At 55.8% G+C, this 17,814-nt stretch overlaps 2 protein-coding genes across 7 annotated transcripts in view; one reads left to right on the plus strand and one right to left on the minus strand.

The window, feature by feature from the left end:
- APBA2 (amyloid beta precursor protein binding family A member 2) overlaps positions 1-5,147 on the plus strand; it is a 235,766-nt gene extending 230,619 nt beyond the window's left edge. Inside the window, exons 13-14 of one of the 2 annotated variants that reach the window (XM_032835964.1) lie at positions 1,722-1,862; positions 4,358-5,147. In XM_032835964.1, the coding sequence (XP_032691855.1) occupies positions 1,722-1,862; positions 4,358-4,429 (213 nt within the window). In that variant the 3' untranslated portion in view covers positions 4,430-5,147. The remainder of the gene's footprint in view (positions 1-1,721; positions 1,863-4,357) is intronic. The other variant, XM_032835963.1, reaches the window with a different exon arrangement.
- A 3,996-nt stretch (positions 5,148-9,143) lies between these two features.
- FAM189A1 (family with sequence similarity 189 member A1) overlaps positions 9,144-17,814 on the minus strand; it is a 489,776-nt gene continuing 481,105 nt past the window's right edge. For 4 of the 5 annotated variants that reach the window (XM_032835966.1, XM_032835968.1, XM_032835967.1 and 1 more), the window contains 4 exons: positions 17,525-17,600; positions 12,581-12,787; positions 10,979-11,053; positions 9,144-9,879 (listed from right to left, as the gene is read on the minus strand). In XM_032835966.1, coding sequence (XP_032691857.1) covers positions 9,557-9,879; positions 10,979-11,053; positions 12,581-12,787; positions 17,525-17,600 — 681 coding nt within the window. In that variant the 3' untranslated portion in view covers positions 9,144-9,556. Of the gene's footprint in view, positions 9,906-10,978; positions 11,054-12,580; positions 12,788-17,524; positions 17,601-17,814 lie in introns of all 5 variants that reach the window. The other variant, XM_032835969.1, reaches the window with a different exon arrangement.

Genomic DNA, 17,814 nt, shown 5'->3' on the forward strand with positions numbered 1-17,814 from the left:
GGACTGTGGCCTGCTCTGCTGCAGGAGTCCACTCGGCTGGGCCTGTGACCTCAGACTACACATATGTCCTGTACTGGAAAGACAGAAATCCCGAGGGCTGGGAAGGACGCAGATGGTTGGTTGAGAAAGGCCTGTGGCATCGGTGATGAGGCAAAATCTGCAAAACAGAGGACAAATGGGAATCCTGCATACGGTGCCAGGGTCAACCTGTGGTCAGTGGCCTTGTGAGTCTGTCTCAGCTTCAAACGTTACCATGCCAGGTCCCAAGGTGGAGGGAGAGGAGGAGGGAGAGCTGTACTGTCTAAGGGGGAGCGTTGTCCCCCAGCAGCCTCGGAAATCAGAGGCCTTAGCTAAATGAGCAGGCCAGGCCAGGGGTTGGATGTGAGGTGGCTGTGACACAGGCCGGAGTCCCAGGGATGCAGGCAGGAGGGTGTTCCCCAGGAGGCCCAGAGGAGAGTCCTGGATAATGACAAGCCTCGCCGTGGAATGAGAAGAACCGTGAGGCAGAGAAAGAGGGCTTGGCTGTCCTGCCTGCTTTGAACACCCCCCGTGGTTGTGCCTCCTGCGGGCAGGCTGACCTTTGATGTCTTAGGGCGCTGACCCGAATCACCCTTCCTGATTCTGGGCTGGGGTCCCCTGCTGCCTCAAGTATGAAGATGTCTTAAAAGTGACCAAATCCTCAAGGAGACAGGGGCTGTAATTGTGGTGCTTTCAAATTAAGGAAACCATAAGGACAAGGCCGAATTCACCATGAATTTGGTGGGGGCTCTAGATGACATGGGGTGGCCCCCGGGCACCTAGGGGACAGGGTCCAGACAGCCTGGCTCCGGGCTGGGCCTTCCTCATTCTCTAGCATGGCTGGTGGGGTGCAGCCCTCTGGGGCTGCTGCGCTAATGCTGGGGAGGGAGCACCCGGGGTCTGGCCAGTGCTGGCCGAGGGACCCCAGGTCAGAAAGAGACTTCCGGCAGTGGGTGGGCCCTCAGGAAACCTCATCCCCAGGGTCCCTGCTGTTGGACCTACTTCTGCCCCTGCCTTGGGTTGTTGGAAGCAGCATGGGGTTCAGGGACCTGGTGTCTCCTCTGCTCCCTCCCACCACAGCATCCCCAGGACTTCAGCATCGGGGTGCAGCTGGCCCCCTTCTCCCCTGAGCCGACAACTCTCACCCTCCGGGGTCCGCTGCCATCTCCCCGTTGTCTAGGCAGGCATCCACCCTTCTGATGGCCTGATAGTGAATTCCACACATGGGTGGATTTCACAAGCTCAAAGCCTTCCTCGTCCTTTCCCCAAACTCTTTCCATTTGTTGGCTCATGAATTCATCACCTCCTTGTGAGATGGAGACAGTGACTTCTTAGCTTGTAAGAGGAGCGGAAGGGAGCCGGTGGGGAATCTTCCAGAATGTGCTCCCACTGTACACACCACCAGCCCTCCACACTCCCCTGACACAGGAACTGAGGCCCTGGGATGGCTGGAGCGGCGGGGGGCAGATCCCCCAAGGGCCTGCAAGGTTCTCCCACAGGCCATGCTGTTGATTTGTGTGTTTTAACCTAGTCCCAATCGTAGATGTCCCTTACGGTAAGTCAGCAGTGGCACGCAGAAACATTTGTCCTGTGGGCCTCTCCCTCTGCGTGCTCAATGTCCCCGCTTCCGGTTTGGGGATGGCGGTGAGCTCCTGGCGGGCGTGGCAGGGACTCGTGTGCTGACTTGACATGTGTCTGCTTAGATCTGCAGCCTCATGCGAGGGGGAATTGCAGAGCGAGGAGGCGTCCGAGTTGGCCACCGCATCATCGAGATCAACGGGCAGAGTGTGGTGGCCACGGCCCATGAGAAGATTGTCCAGGCTCTCTCTAACTCGGTGGGAGAGGTAAGGCCATGCCCCATCACCTTGCTGGAGCCGGAGCCGGAGCTGGGGCCGTCTGAGCCCTACGTTTCCGTGACCAACATCTATGCCCCTGAGAGGGTTTCCAGGAGGTACTCGGGCAAGCCACTGACCCCTTCCTAGGAGAACCTTCCTTCTCAAGAGAGCCTGTCCTTGCTGGGAACTTGGAGCATGCCTCTGCTGGTCCTGCGTGCCCACTTTGACCTCTGCCAGTCACTCCCTCTGCAGGGGGCCCTGGGCATCTGCTGAGCCAGGGGCTGTGTCTCTCGCCCAGGGTGCGCCTGTGACAAGGCTGAGCAGATGGTAGGCACCATTTGGCTGTTCATTCCGGCTCTGTGCTGTGGATGGGACGGCGAAGGTGGTTGACACCAGCTCTGGAATGGGGTCTTCCATGCTCCATGCGGGAGCCCTGCCCTCTGTGGGACTTATCCTCCCGGGCACAAGGCTCTGGTCCAGGGTTTGCCCCTCTGCCCGCTTCCTGCCATTCTCCTGCCCATGGAGCAGGCCAGTCATGGCTACTGCACCCTTTCCTGCATCGCTGGCTTTAAACTTTCTCCGTTTCCAGTTCTTTATGGCAGCCAGCTTGAGGTGGATGAGGGTCAGAGCGGAAGGGCCCAGGTTTCCTCAAGAACTCATAAGTGAACAGGGTAATTGGGGATGAGAAGATGCTGAGTCTGTGCAACCAGTGTCTAGAAGGAGGACTCCCACAGAGGCTAGTGTGTGGGGGTATTAGTGGCAATGGGGGCATGCGAAGGGGAGAGTCAGGACAAACGCGGTGAGGGTCTCCATGGGAGAAGCGTGGGAGGCCAAGACCATGGCAGAGGTGGGTGGGGAGAGGGACCAGTTACAAAGGGCCTGGGTGTTGGGTGGGAGTTCACATTTGATTCTCAGCGCTGTGATTCCCAGGTGGCGGTGGGGAAGAGGGTGTGGCTTCCATCTTGGTGGCCACGGCAGTGGAGGGGGGAGGGGGAGAGAGATGGAGAGCTTGGCCCCTGGGTGAGTAGGTGGGTGCTGTTTCTGAGGGCCTTTTGGCCACATTTCCTTTGTTCCTACCCTGTATTTTGTAAAACTACCAGGCTTAGGGAGAAGCCTGTTTTCCCGGGGTTCAGTGGTAGTAGATGGCTGACTTTCAAGGTTGGGGTCGGGGGCAGGTAGGCATCATTTGCCTCCTTTTACAAATGGCTTCAAAGAAAGGAAAATCCAATTTTCCTAAGTGGATGTTTGAAATGGCCGCCCCACTGGGGTGATCAGTCTCACACGCCTACGAAGAAACCAGTCGGGCAGGGGAGAAATGTTTCCAAGTCTTCAGACTTGGACCTGAGATGAAGTGGTACCCAGAAAGGCAGAGAGGCAGCCGAGGGTGTGGCTGGGAGATGGAAGTGTCTGCCTGCTGTCTCCCAGCATCCCTGAGCACATGTGCAAAATCAGTCCCTGATAATAAGACATGGGGTTTTGGATGGTTTTCAGATTGAGGAACGACACAGAATGTTCTGATGGAAGAAGCCATACTGAGCGTGATGGGGGCATTAAAATCTAAATTGAGTACATGGATCTTGGTGGTGGGGGCCGGCCGGGAGCACAGGACATTGTGAAAACTCCCTGCACAGCTGGCCTCTCTCTGGGTTGGTCAGATGGGGGCCTGAGACCCGCTTGCTGGAGGAGGGGCGGCCCTAGGGCGGCCACACCATGCCCCCGCCCCCACTGGCTAGCTCTTGCTGGGTACCGGGGGTGTGAGGCCTGCAGCACCCAGGCCATCCAGATGTCCCAGAGCTGCAAGGCCTGAGTCTGGCATAGACCTGGGAACAGGGTACTAAGAGGGGAGCAGAGCAGCAGAAGCAGAGCCCAGCTCCTGGGCTTCCACTGGTTTAACTCTTCCTTCTAGAGCCATCACGGTGGGCGGGCGGGGTGATGGAGGTCCCACAAGCTGAGTCTCCCTGGGGAGTTATCTTGAGCCATGCCTGGCTACCCAGCTACTTGGTGCCAGAGAGTGATGGCTCCGATGGCTCATTCGCTAACTGACCCTGGAAGGATAAGGCGAGAGCGAGGCCGCTGGTCCTCCGTGAGCAAGTTCTCTGACCCCAGAACACTCACGTTCCCAGGCTTCCTGGAAGCTCTTCAGAGGCCTGGGCACCCCTGGTTGAGTGGGCAAACCATAGTCACAGTTAAAAGTCCAATTTTTTGCCCCTCAGCTGTCAGCTTCAGCTGAGGGAAAAAACTAGCCCTTTTTTAACCTGTGTCAGACACCCTGGAGACCCAGCTGGGGAGGCCAGCTCAGAGTCCACCGTGTCAGGACGCGCTTTCTGAATCTCCATGGAGATGCTCATTCCTCCTTCACTCGGGGAGCTGGTACTTAGCGCAGAAAAGCCTCAGGGGGTCCCGAAGTGAGCTGGTTGCCACAGTGTTTGCTTTCTATTGATGGCATCAAGGGGCCGGGGGAGGCCAGTGTGGGCCAGCCGGTTCAGCCTGTCTCTCGTTGACAGATCCACATGAAGACCATGCCGGCCGCCATGTTCAGGCTCCTCACGGGCCAGGAGACCCCGCTGTACATCTAGGCCCACCCAGCCTGCACCGCCCAGCCCGCCTGGGTTCAGAGGAGCCGGAAAGGCTGGACCCGGGACCTGACCCCTGACCCCCACAGCCCATCCAAGGACACTGGCTCCTCTGAAGGGCCTGCCCTCACCACCCACTTTTTTTTTTTTTTTTTTTTTGGACAAAAAGGGGTAGGTCTTCATCAAAGGAGAGTCACAGGAAGCAATCTCTGTACAAGAGTCACGTGTTTTGCCCATTCTGACCCGTTTTCTCGTTGCGACCAGCGGACAAGGGTGTTTCTTTGTAGCTGTGTGTGGTGTGGAGTATGTCTTCCCTCCCTGAAGCCATGGAGAGCGGACGTGAAGGGAGCCCCGCGAGGACAGCAAGCTCTGGGGAGCAGCGGTCGTCCCCTCCTGCCCCCCTCCTCCGGGGGGCCCTGGGGTGCTTCGGGGGAGGGCGCCCTGCTGCAGCCCGGCTCCCGGGGTGTGACTTGTAAGTGAGGTCCGGGAACATGTGATTGTATTGAACCAGAGGGGAGACGTTCCTGAGTTCAATAAATGATGATGGCTACAACATCGAAACTCCATATTTATTTAGACAATGTCACGGTGTTGACTTTTACTTTGAGAAGCCGATCTTTGGAACTGAGGGTTCTCAGATGACCTGCCATCGCAGCCGCTGCTCCTGTCCTCCCCTGAGGCTCCGTGGACTTGAGAGGGCACCCCCCCCTGCCAGCCGCCTCTCCTCTTCCTCCAGCCCCCCTCACGGGGCGGGGCCCGCTGGCTCCTCCCCCCAGGGACAAGGGACACCATGGAGGCCCTCAGTTTCCGATCTCTGTCTACACACACGCATCCACACGCCAGCTCCCCGACCCCCAAAAGCCAAAACCCTCTCTGGACGATTCCGCCACTCCCAGGGCGGCCGGCAGCCGGCGCGGATCCATGGGCCTGCCAGGCGTCACCGCGAGCAGTATTAGCGTGTGTAGATAAAGTGAAACGTAGTCTAGTTCGGTTCATTAGAGGTCATTGTTAACCGACGTCCTTTTGTCTGGAAGTCTCTTTTTTTGGCCCCGGCCTCGGAGAATACACTGTGACTTAAGAAGCCTTACCATGCAGTAACTAAAGCTTTAGGATTACTGTATTCAAGGAGTGACCTGTGTGTTGCATGCAGCCGACCCTAGGAAGACTCGCTAATATCACTAATAAAGCTCAAGTCATGACCAAAGCAGTTTGTGTGGCTGGTTTGTTAATGCAGGAGCAGATGCCAGATTTCCCCTCACCTAGGTCGCTCACACAGTGCCTCTGGGATGGTGCCCTGTTTGCTGATGGCATCCCCTCCGGGTCTGGTGTTGCGGCGGGGGGGGGGGGGGGGGGGGCTCTTTCTGGGGAGGTGTGGGGGTGGGTGCTCCAGGCACCTGGTGTCAGCCTCCCCGCCCCCATCCCCAGGGAGCAGACAGGCTGCTAACTGCCTAAGGGAGAAAAGGAGCCTTGTCATTCTCCTAGTTTAAAACTCCATGATTCCTGGAGAGCTGAGTCGTATGTGTATGAATCTATGAAACAAAGTGGGACTATCCGTCCTAGTGGCATCTGCTTACCTGGAGGGTCCTTTGTGGCCTGTCACCTGCCGGAGAGAAGCAGGGGTGAACACGGGCTTTGATCAGAAGGCCAGGGTTGGGGTTCTCCCCGCGCCCCCCACATTGTTCTGGGGAGCTTGGCCTGGTAGGACCCACCGCGGGTCCTCCCACAAGTCATTTGCTCTCTGCACTGTGAGCTACTGACCAGGCCCTTCACCCTCGCCCTCGCCCTTGAGTGATGAGAGGGAATGTCACGTGAATGATAGCTGGAGGGAAAGGGCCCCCCCACTCAGGTGAGCCAAGGCGTATGCCCCTGCCTTGCAGGGAACAGGCTCCGGAGACGAAAGCCGTGGCTAGCAAATGACGCAGCGGTGGGGATGGAGGTGGGAGTCCCACCAAATAATTCACATAAAAAAATCCAAATGAAAGAGCCCTTGGAGCCAGTGGCCTGCATCCTTCTGGGAAGTCTCCGACGGATGTCACATGTGTGGAGGCGCAGCTGTGGGCCAGCACAGGCGGGCACCTGCCCTCCACCTCTCAGCCCCTAGGACCTGCCCTTTTCTGGAAGGATGCTGGGAGACACGCTTGGGTGGCCGCGGGGGCCTCATGCTCCCCGCAGGCCGCTCGAGCTCCTGGTCTTCAGAGGCACATGGGCTCTCTGCCTCTCTGTCCCAATTAGACCCGGAGACACAGAGGCCAGAAATAGTATTTATTAAAACACGGATCATTATGAAAACACCTTGAGGTACATTAAATAAATACAACCTTCCAGTTGTACAAACAGGTCTCCTGTGGCTTGAAAACAATTTCCTATAAATTCTGCCTAATAGCAGCATCTGTGAATCAATAGAGCTGAGGAGCGGGGGTGGGAAACACATCCATTTGAAAGAAGCTTTCTGTGACATGGTTTGTTACAAGCATTCAATTGGCATTGTTGTCACCAGCGGAAGGAGAGCTTAGGTTCTTGTGAAGGATGAATCCCCCCCGCTGTTCGCTATGAGATGGGGTCCAGAGCTCACCCACCTCAGCATTCTTTTGCCATTCCCCCATGCGCACAGGCAAATGGCAGTGTCTGGACAGGCTCTGGCTCCCACGCCAGCTGACCCCATTTGGGCTGTGGGAAAAGTCCGGGAGAGTGTCCAGGACCCAGACTTCTGCAGGTGGGGGTTCCCTGCAGGTGGGGGACCCATGCCTTAGCTTCCTGGTGCAGCCCGTGGGGCTCTGCCCTAGCCTGCTGATGCTTTATCAGGAGGAGAGGGGGGAGGCAGTGCACCGGCAAGGGAAACCCGCTTTCCTTCGGTCATGCGCCCATATGGTCTGGACTTGCGGTGTTTGCTGCTGAGCTCCGCTGAGCAGAGTAGGGTCCCAGGTACTAGAGCTGGCTTGTTCCTAGGGGTTCTAACTGGTGCTTCTCTCTTCCTGGGACCTTTCAGGGAAGCCAGGATCCTGGGCCCTGCTGGAGCCCACATGGGCTGCCTGGGCCCCGAGCAGATGGGCAGAAGGTTCTAGCTCAGTGGTACAAAACTGGGTACAATCTCCTCAACTGCGAGATAGAGTTGTTCTGAGAGCAAATATGCAACTGAGCGTGGAAGGGTGCAGGAAGGGCAGGGCCCTTGAGAACATCCGGGACTCTGGGCTTTGGCCAGAGCTCCCGCAGGTACCCACGTGGAGGCTCAGGCTGCTGGAGGTGCCCACGACAGCCGAAGAAACACTGTCCCACTGCAGGGAGGAGAAACAAAGGACACTGACCGCCAGGGTGGGCTCCCAGTGGTCACTCACCCTGGCCACCCATACAATGAAAGGACTGATGGTCAAGCCACACCCCAGAGACACTGAAAATGCCCGGATTCAGAAGCCACGAATGCTGTGCTGATGGGCGCAGGAGAGGCTACTTGGGAAAACCATCAACTAACTGGACCTGCAAAGGGATCCGCTCTGAGGGGGGTACTTCAAAAGCCCTCAGCTGAGAAAAACGAGAGGAGAGATTCCCCATTTTGTAGTCTGAATAAAGTGCTCATAATTCACCTCTGGGGTTCGTCGGTGGAAGAGTCCCTGTTGGCATTAGAAGGAGGAGGATCCTTCCAGCTGTCACACGTCACCCAGATGCGAGGGAGGCAACGACCAAGAATGCGGACCATCACTGCAGGCTCCCTGGACTGCCGGCGTCTGGGCCGCAGAGCTTCCCTGCCAGCCCCTGCTCAGCCTCCAACCACACAGACGCATCCCCAACACTACAGGTGGGACGCAGGGCAGAGGGAAGGGCAGCACACAGCCCCCAGATGGCCGGACGCCCAGCAATAGTGGGCAACCATCAAATCTTCCCCTTGTGCTCCCCATGCCAGGCCCTTGGGCTCTCGCTTGAGAACTGTGGTTTGTGGGCTGCCTTGTTTGTGGCAGGGCCATGGCATGGGTGCTGGTGGCCACTGTTGTGGATGGCACAGGGACAGGTGTTCCCACAGCTGCAGAAAGTTCTTGAGGACCGTGCTGCTCCAGGGCCGTGGTGGGAAGTGGCTGCTGTTTAGTGTTGCCAGAACATGGAGGGGGAGGGTGGAGAGGGGAACCAAGAAAGGCAAAATGCCCAAGCTGCCACTACAGAGGGTCTGGGCCTGCCCCCTTCCACATACCCAACACAGTGGGTGTTGTCTGGAAAGAAATGATTTATAGCCTGCGTCTTCCCACGCAGATGCCCAGCTGCCCGGCTGGCTGGGAGGGGAATGCTCTGGGTGCAGCAACCCACTTTCTGAGGAGGTGCACAGGTCCCAGGGTCCAGGCCTCTTCCCCCAGACCTCCACTCGTCCAGGCCGTCTTGGGGAGAGCAGACACAGGGAGAACCTCCAAAGGGGCTCACCAGCAGTGTCTGCAGAGGAGGAGAGAGTAGACAGCCTGAGAGACAGCGGGGAGGGTGTCCCAGGGAGGGAGGGTGGAGAGGGGAAGTCCGGGAGACTGGTGACCATGTGGGGTGTGGTGTCCAGCAAAGGTCCCTGCCACACCAGCTTGTGTCCTGGAGATGGCCAGGCCACACGGAGGTCCCCTATTGTGATTCGCACACACGACAGCCCTGCCTCCTGTGGGCGGAGAGCTGGGGCCCTGGCTGTCATCTGTGTCAGAATTACCCATTTTCTTTCAGTCAGCATATGACAAAGGTAGATTACTGATACACACCATAGAAGAAAATGGTCTCATTTTACTTGATATCCTCTACCTGCTCAACACTCAGCTGACTCAGAGGTGGGCAGAGTCTTGCTTTGTGACGGCCCTGACTCTGAAGACACTTAGAGTCTCTGGTGTCCCTGTCACTGGATTCTCAGAACACTGCTTAGGTGCTCCATGCCTGAAAAAACCAAAGAGTTCATGGTGGCCACGAGAGTCATTTTTCTGTATTAGTGGAACAGGTAGGAAGGGTCCTCCCCAAGACAATGACAGACCAGATCCTCCTGAAGAGAGGGACAGCAGTTCCCCGCCTGGGCCACCCCGAGATTCTCCTGGGCCACAGGCCCCTCTCCACAGAGCACAGTGACCTCCAGCAAGGACGGTGAGTCCAGGCCCGTCTGTGGCCCTGTCAGGACCCGTGGGCTGGTCACACCTGGTCCAGAACGCCAGCACTGACCACGGCCTCCTCCATGTGGGCCTCCTCAGCAGGGACCACCGTGCCCAGGGTGCCCACCACGTGCTGCACCTCAGGAGGGAGGGCACAGTTCGAGTGTTCCAAAAACTTAGCCACCAAAACCCTGGCATCTGCGTGGGCCTTGCTGTCCACTAAAGAATGTGGCCGCTCTTTGAAGACCGTATGTAAGGCCTCTGGCTTTCCCCGTGGGTCTGTTTTCCAGGTGTCCCGTGGCCCAGGGGGCGAGAGCGGGTGCTGCCCCGCACAGGCAGCCGTGACAGAGTGAGCTCGGGAAACTAGAAATCAAGGGAAAAGATAATATCTGAAAACAACCAAAACAAAAGGCAGCTGTTAAATGAGTTCTTGACAAAGCAAATGTGAGCCTGCTTGGGACATGCTTTTGGCTGGAATTTCCACGTCCCCATTTCCTGTGTCTCTTCATCCCCACTGTGGCCGCTCTCAGCCCTGAGTTGAGCTGGGGTTAACCTAGAGGGGCCACAGCTCCCTGGAGCTGAGGGGCTGGAGATGGGGTGGGGGCAAGATGCAAAGCGGGAGGGGAGAGGGGGGCCAGTGCAGGTAGGGGTCCCCCTGGCCTTTGTCTCTCTGCTAGAATTCCTGCGCTCACAGGGGGCTGGCCCTTCTCAGCCTTCTTTGGCTCAATGACCTTTGCCCTTGTGGGTCTGATGGCATCTAGGGAGGGGTTTGCCTGAAGAACAGAGCTGGGGGTGACAGAGGGGCAATGAGAGCACCACACTGCCACCAAGTCAAAGGGTGACAGCTGCCACCTCTCACTGGAACCAGAGCTCAAAGCACGCAGACCCTGCTCCCAGTACCCACCCGGCCAAGGCCAGGGGCAACAGCACTAGCTCCCAACAGGGCCCACGGCTGCTCTGGATAACCCAAGGGTCAAGCCATGGTCTGACGGTGCCTGCAGAGAAAGCCAGCTCCAGGCGGTCTCCTGGGACTGTCACCCCAAGGACCAGGTTAAGGCCTGACCTGTCCACAGCATGTTTCAAGTCACGCAGAAGAAACACATTCTGAGTGGGCTGCCATATTTTTGGTGGTGGAGGGGCAAGCCTGACCACGAGGCATGAGGGGCTGTAAAGACCTCACACATGAGGTGCCTCTCCCCTCCGAAGAGCATCTCACAAATGCGGTGAAGCCAGCAGCCACGGGCCTGGTACAGCAGCTGTAGCTTCTAACACATTCTCTGGAGACAGCAGGGGAGGCAAGGCCGTTCTTTCAAAGCCCTCAGCGCCCAAGACCCGTGCTTCTGGCCAACACTGTGAGGCCAGGTCTCAGACAAAGGCAGCCAAGCACCGGGAGTCCCGCCCCGCCCCCTCTCCCCCCATCTCGCAGTAGGTGTCAAAGTGCTTCAGAAAAGGAGTGTCTCACCGGTCCCCGGAGCAGCCCCGGACAGTCCTGCTTCCAGGTCCTGGCTGCAGGATGGGGTGTGTGAAGAGGCAGTGCCTTGATCAGAGAAAGAATTCAGTTAACAGGTGGCAGGGGAAAAGGAGAGCTCCTGAGGACAGGAGCATCACTCTCCTGTGGCCGAGAACTATCTTTTTGATGCAGGACTCACCGACACACGTGCTTTTCACCTGCGGGACAGTAACTGCTTTGCTGGCTGAGGAGAGGGTGCGCCGAGGGGCTGGTGTGGGGACACGGAGAAGGCCCCGTGACAACTTGTAATCAAACCACCACTTCTCCTCATCCCCACCCCCCAAATGTCATGGTTTGCAGAGCCCAGATTTCCCTGCACCGGGGATAGGCCAGAGGAAGCCATCAGGGGCCACACGTGCATGGGATCGTGCCCCAGACATGAATGGGTAACAGCCCTCATGGGGAGGAGAGAAGGGCTGAGTCTGGCATATGCATGGGGGAGGGGGCGGTCTGATGGAGTCCTGCCTAGTGAGCTGGCAGCCGGATGTGGGAGGGGAGGGCAGCGAGACAGAGGGATGTGGGCCAAGGAGCCTGCAGGGGCAAATCTGGCATTTCCACCAGGAGGCCCCTTGTAGGCAATGACCTTGGCGGGTTTATGGTTCCTTCTGGGGATACAGTTCTCCTGCGGCACAGATCCTGTCTATTTGAGGTTCAGCCAGACAAGACCACTGAGTCCAGGCACCCAGCGGGCCCTGCAGCCCTAAGTTGCACTCGACTTTACCTGCAACGACACTGCCGCGGACCTCCCCCTCCCCCACTCCCGCTCAAGGCAAGCACTGTGGGAGGAAGTGTGGGTTCTCAGGCTTCAGGGTTTACTTAGGGCCCCTGGGAGGTTGGTGTGAAATGCAAATCCTGGGCTGCTGGGCCACCAACTCTGATGCCAGGTCAGAGAGCCCAGGGAGGGCGCCGCCTCTTCAGGGTCACGTGGGGGCAGTTTGGACCCAAGGTCCAGGCCACACAGGGAGTGCTACCAAGGGGGCCCGTGACATACTATTGGAAACACCCTGTGTCTGCCTGGGGCGGCTCCGGCTGGGAGGTCCCATCAACCCACTGTTGCCCCTGAGGCACAGCCTTGCCTTGCCCTTGGTAAATAGCCTTGCCCCTGGGTCCCACCAGGCCACGAGCAGGCACTGGCACTTCCCACAAGTTGGAGCCCACACTAGTCCTGGGTAGAGAGCCACCAAGGCCGATGGGGGATACAGCCTGTGGTCACCTGCCTGACCTGAATCCCCACCTGGGCCCCAGAGCTGGTGTGTAACTGCCAAGCTACTGTCAGGGGCTAGCCGACCCCGGGGGGGCTCTCATCACCCCACACCTTCCCTCCCTCCTCCCCTTACTCCCCAGCCAGAAAGTAGAAAGCCTGGTGGGTGCTCAGCAGGGGCCCCTGACTGTCAGCACCTCCCTAGGGCTCTCGGTCCTTAAGGCCACTTTCCCAAAGTGGCCCCTGAGCACAGGTCCCAAGGCCTGGCCTTGACTCTCAGCTCACTGAGGTCTGCAGTGTCCAGGGCAGAGCAGGGCACATGCCGGGGACCCAGGGGACTGGACTAGCCATACCTGTCACACCAGATGAGCACGAAGTGGGGTCGCTGGTGGAGCGGGCCACATGCCCAGGACCTGGCGCCGCCCTTGTGCCTTGGCCAGGGCGCTCTGGGGACTCGAGGCCAGGTGGCAGGGGCTGCGAGGCACCCACAGGGCCTTCGGGGCTCAGGCCCGGTGCAGTGGCACTCTCGGATGCCAGGAGGCTCGAGCTATCTGCAGGCTCTGCAAGGCAAGGAACACTGTTAGTACCGGTGCTGAGCCACCACCGCGCCACCCAGGACGGACCCTGTGCCCACCCACACTCCTGTTGGAGAGCAAAGGTCTCAGCCTCCTGCAGCCCTCCCAGGAGGCCAGCGCCGTCTGCCCTTCACTGCCCAGTCTAGACAAACCTGTAATCCCAAGGGCGTGGAAACACAGAGCAGGTTTACAAGTGCTTTATGATATAGGAAAGTTTGAGGGGACACCAGACGATCTCCCAAAAATGATCCCAGAAGGGGTGTGGGATGCAGGGCACTTATACTCTTCACACTCCACAAGAGACTAAAAGTCAGAAACCAGCCCTATCTCCCATCCAGGGCATGGCTTCGTGGGGGGTGGTCTGACGTCCAGGAAGGGGGAGGCCACAGTGTGCTCGAAGCACACACCCCATGCAGAAAGAGGCGTGCCTGGGAGGGGCGGCACGGCATCCTAGCCGGGTCCTCCTGTGCCTGAGAACATGCCTGCTGCCCACAGAGGGTACAGCCCAGGGCCTGGAGTGCAAGCCTGGCCCTGGTCAGGCAGAGGCGGGAAGCTGCGTGGGGAGACCTGCCTGGTTCTCAAAGCGTGGACCAGGCCAGCAGCGGCAGCACTGCCTGGGAACGTGTCCACGTTCAGACCCACTGCATCAGAAACTCTGGGATGGGCCCAGCCGTTGGGGTTTGAACAAGCCCTCAGGGGATTCTGATGCCTCCCAAAGCAAGTGTGCAACCCACTCTCTATTCCCGCGATGCTGGTCAGGTGGGGCTCAGCCCCTCACCACTCTGAGACCGGCCACTGGGGGGGACTGCATCAGAAACTGTCTTAACAAGAGCTCAGGGAGCCTATGTGCACATTATTAAGGCTCGAGAAGCAGTACTCCCTCCGCTCTTTTATCCCATTAGCAGACAACGTCAGAGCTGCCTTCCGTGAGGCTCCTCACCCATCAGGCTCCGCAGATTTTTGAGGTGAGCAGCCCACCCGGGGGACCCTTTGTAAGAGTCAGAGCAGCCTAAACAACTCGGGGTGGGGGGAGGGAAGCTTTGGGGTCTGACCCTTCCATTCCTTTCCGTGGGTCTTATGGGAGGCCTCTTAGTTTCCAGGGCCCTCATATCTGCAAGCTTGGGTTTCCCGGTGACCTCCCACTTAATCCTCATGGCTCTCCCAGGCTACCACTCAGGAAACACAGCTGAGAGGCCTTGGAGGGAGAGGGTCACGAGGTCACGGGGTGGTGGAGCTGGTTGGAAGCAGCCCCGTTCTAGAGCACTCTGGCTTCACCAGCCCTCTGCTGTCTACCTTGCCCTCTCCATAGATGCTTTGAGACAATTAGCAGTCCATCTGGAAAAACAGAAGGATGAACTGAAACTCTCAAATCCTAGAAAAAAAAAAATCTTCAGGATTATTAATCTTTCTATTTTGTATTTTTTCTAGAGACGGAGGAGGCATGGGGAGGGGCAGAGGGACAGGGAGAGAGAGGATCTTAGGCAGGTTCCATGCCCAGGGCACAGCCCAACTCAGGGCTCGATCTCCCGACACTGAGATCATGACCTGAGCTGAAATCAAGAGTCTGACATCCAACCGACTAAGCCAGCCAGGAGCCTGAATCTTTTTCTTTTTCTTTTTTCCCAATCATTTTCTTTTTTAAGATACTAGAAGAATAGTGGTAGAAAATACAGGAGAATAAATCTAAAACCTCGGAGTGAAGAAAGACTTTGTAAACATGATAGATAACAGAAAGGAAAAGCTTGATAAATCTGACAATAAGAAAAATCGTTAAAAAAATTGTAAAAATTGTATGGCAAAAGGCATCATTAACAGGGAGGAAGCTGAGCACAAACTGGGAAGGTGTCTCTGCAATGAACAGCAAAAGGGAGAAAAATGTCTCCATTTAACAAATATTTTTCTGACAAATTTATTTTAAAAAATAACCCACAAAACACTGCAAAAAAGTGGACCCCAAGCTGACCTATAAGTAGGTAACAAACACGTAAGAAGGTGCTCACACCCTGTCTTGTGCGTGTATTGGTCACCTCCAGGGGTGATAAGGATCATCAGGAATGATGATGTCTTGGGGTGTCATAAACAGCTTTTGTGGGTAGGGACGCTAGCAGTAAAACCCTTCCAGAACGCCATGTGGCCAACACACCAAAACCTAAAATACCTATTTCCTTGGACTCCGCAAGTTCACTAGTAGGAACTGATTCTAAGGGACTGGTTGGGCAACCACTCAAAGCTGAATGTATCCATGAATGTATCCACTTCTCTGTATCCTTAGAAGACCTCAAACCAGCAAGTGGCATTATTAACTGTATTAAATCACAAAGCGGCATACTAGAAATATTCTGAATCGTGTTCATCCCTGCTGATTCCTCTTGATCTCCGTTTTCTCTCTTTTTTTACAGCTTTATTATGGTATAACTGATAAATAAAACCCCGTGCAATTTTAATATGCAATATTTGATGAGATTGGACATAAGCATATCCTTGATCCCGATTTTCTTAATGTCAGGGAGAATCCAATGGCTGAGTTCTTTAGGGAAACAGAGTCAGAGAGGGAAATGTGACTTAGTTCCAAACAGTTGTCCTTAACAGAAACACAGAATTAGGGTAACATGACCAGGAAAGCTCATAGGTCAAGACATTCTTGTCCCCGCTCACCAGCTTGTGTTGTTAGCCTGTTTACAGAGTACCACTCGTCCCAGCTTCCAGCTTTTCACCTAATGGATCACAAGCATTTTTCCTAATTAATGTAAAATGACATATTTAATGTACGTATCATATTTTCCTTGACTCTTATCAATGGACATCATTATCCCTGTAAGTTTTTACTCTTATGAAAAATGCAAGTGATCTTTATGGGTACGGTTCTCTTTTCTTTTTTCTTTCTTTTTTTTTTTTCTTTTTTTTTTTTTTTCATTATTCCCCTAGGGCAGTTCCAGAAGTGTGATCACCACATCTAAGGGCATAAACATTTTTATGGCTCTTTATCAAGATGCTTTGCCAAAAGGAGTGGGTTGATTTGCAAGCTGCCCATCAGGGCTGGGTGAAACAGCTTCCCTCTGGCCTTGCCAGCCTCCATGTCCTCATTATTATTTTATTTCAGTAAGTGAAAAATAATTCCAGCATCTACCCCCTTCCAGGCACCTGCACCCCCAAAATTCTAGAGCTCTTACATGAGTCCGGCAAGGTTGCAGGAGACCAAATGAAAACACAAGAATGAATGACGTCTGTACTGCCATTGGTCACGTGTACTAACAACGAGTGTGCAGAAACCCAAGTCAAAGAAGACCCAAATCCACGGGGAGACAGACGGGGTAGAAGGCTCAGATTTGCAAACATAACAATTCTACCCCAGTTGCTCTGCGGGCTTAATGCCATTTCTGCTCAATTCCCAGTTCGAATTTTTTGTGGACACAGACAAGTGGGTTATAAAAGGGATATGGAAACACACAGGCCCTAGACTAGGACCTAGAACAATCCTGACGAAGTGGAGCAGAGTGGAGGTGTGGCTCCCGATGGGAATGCTTCCCGCAGAGTGCCCAATCATCAGAGCAGACGAACTGATGCACAGATGAAGAGAACAGAATACAGGGCCCGGAAATACCCCCACGCCATTCTGCCGGGCTGACTTTTGACAAAGGTACCCAGGCAACAAATGATCTGGAGCAGCTGGATATACATAGGCCAAAAAAATGACATGGACCGCAACCTCACCCCACCCAGAAACTACTCGGCAGGAGGCATCTTTTCCAAAGTGAAACCAGCTTGGCCTGCTGTCCCATGAGTGTGTCTGTCCGTTCTTCTCCATATAATCCTGCCCACTTCCAGGCCTGGCCTCTGGGCCGGGAGTCAGTGTTGGAGGCAGCCCTGAGCTTCCCAGTGGAGCCCAGTTAACTGCTCAGATCCTGGACAGTGAGGAAGGCCCTGCTCGGATAAGTTCCTGACCCTTCTGTCCATCTCTACCTGCCCTGGGCTCTGGGAACGACTAGGCTGCTTGGCCTTCCCTACCATGCTTTCCTCCAGAATTTGCATTTTTGGGAGTGATGTGGTTGGAATGGGGAAATAGACTTCCATCTCTGAATAAACCCATTCATCTGAGCCCACCTGAGGGCCCAGCCCCTGCCCATTTGCTCCCTGTGCAACCAGGGGTTGTCTGCTTTCCTGACACCTCAGACGACCTCCCTGCCTCTGGCTTCAGACAGCGGCTCCCACCTCACATCTGAGAGATGACCTTCCGCATTTTTCCTTCAATGTCCACTAGGATACAACTTCCAGCATCCTTCCCCCAGCCTCTCCCGCCAAAGCCAGTGGGCCCAGGGGCCCAGGCCTGGCTCCCTCCTGATGGAGGAACCCTGTAGACAAGAGCCTGCTATGGTTTTAGCTCCAGAAAGGGTCCATCCCAGATCAAGTCAAGCTTCTCTTCAAACCCATATCCCTCAAGTGGAGGAGAAAGGTGCTGGGGGAGAGGGGGCAAGTCCCCCCAGAAAGAGCATGAGGCCCCCCAGGTGTACTGACTTACTTATTACTGCATGTGGCTAAGGGGGGAGCTTTGGAGAACATACATGGTACTGAACAGCAAAGCCTGTAGCAAATTCCAACCCCTTAACAAGTAAGCAATGGAGGGAGGGCAGGAGCAGGAAGGAGAGAGAAATAGGAGGTTGAGGAAAGGGGACATGCTTTGAAAAATATACACTTACTTCAAATGCTGAAAAAGGTTAAAATTACCTTGTGTGCTGAAGCCATCAGTGGTATCTGGGTCCCGGGGGCTGGACTCGGTCACCTGCTGATCCACACTTGTAAGCTACGGCAAGAAATGAGGCATCAGATGGGACATTGCAAGAGGCCCCAGAAACCGAGGTTGACTTCAGAGCTCATCTTCTAGAAGACATATACGTACATTTCTGCTTTTCTCCTCTAAATTTATGGAGTCAGGCTGTGAGGATGCCAAGGCCAAAGGATCACTGCCAAGGCCAGAGCCCGTCTCTCTGACCTTCTGAAAGCCAAGTGCCCAGGTC

The sequence above is a fragment of the Lontra canadensis genome, unplaced genomic scaffold (genome assembly GCF_010015895.1).
Source record: "Lontra canadensis isolate GAN:19392208 unplaced genomic scaffold, GSC_riverotter_1.0 scaffold89, whole genome shotgun sequence".
NCBI classification, from domain to species: Eukaryota; Metazoa; Chordata; class Mammalia; order Carnivora; family Mustelidae; genus Lontra; species Lontra canadensis.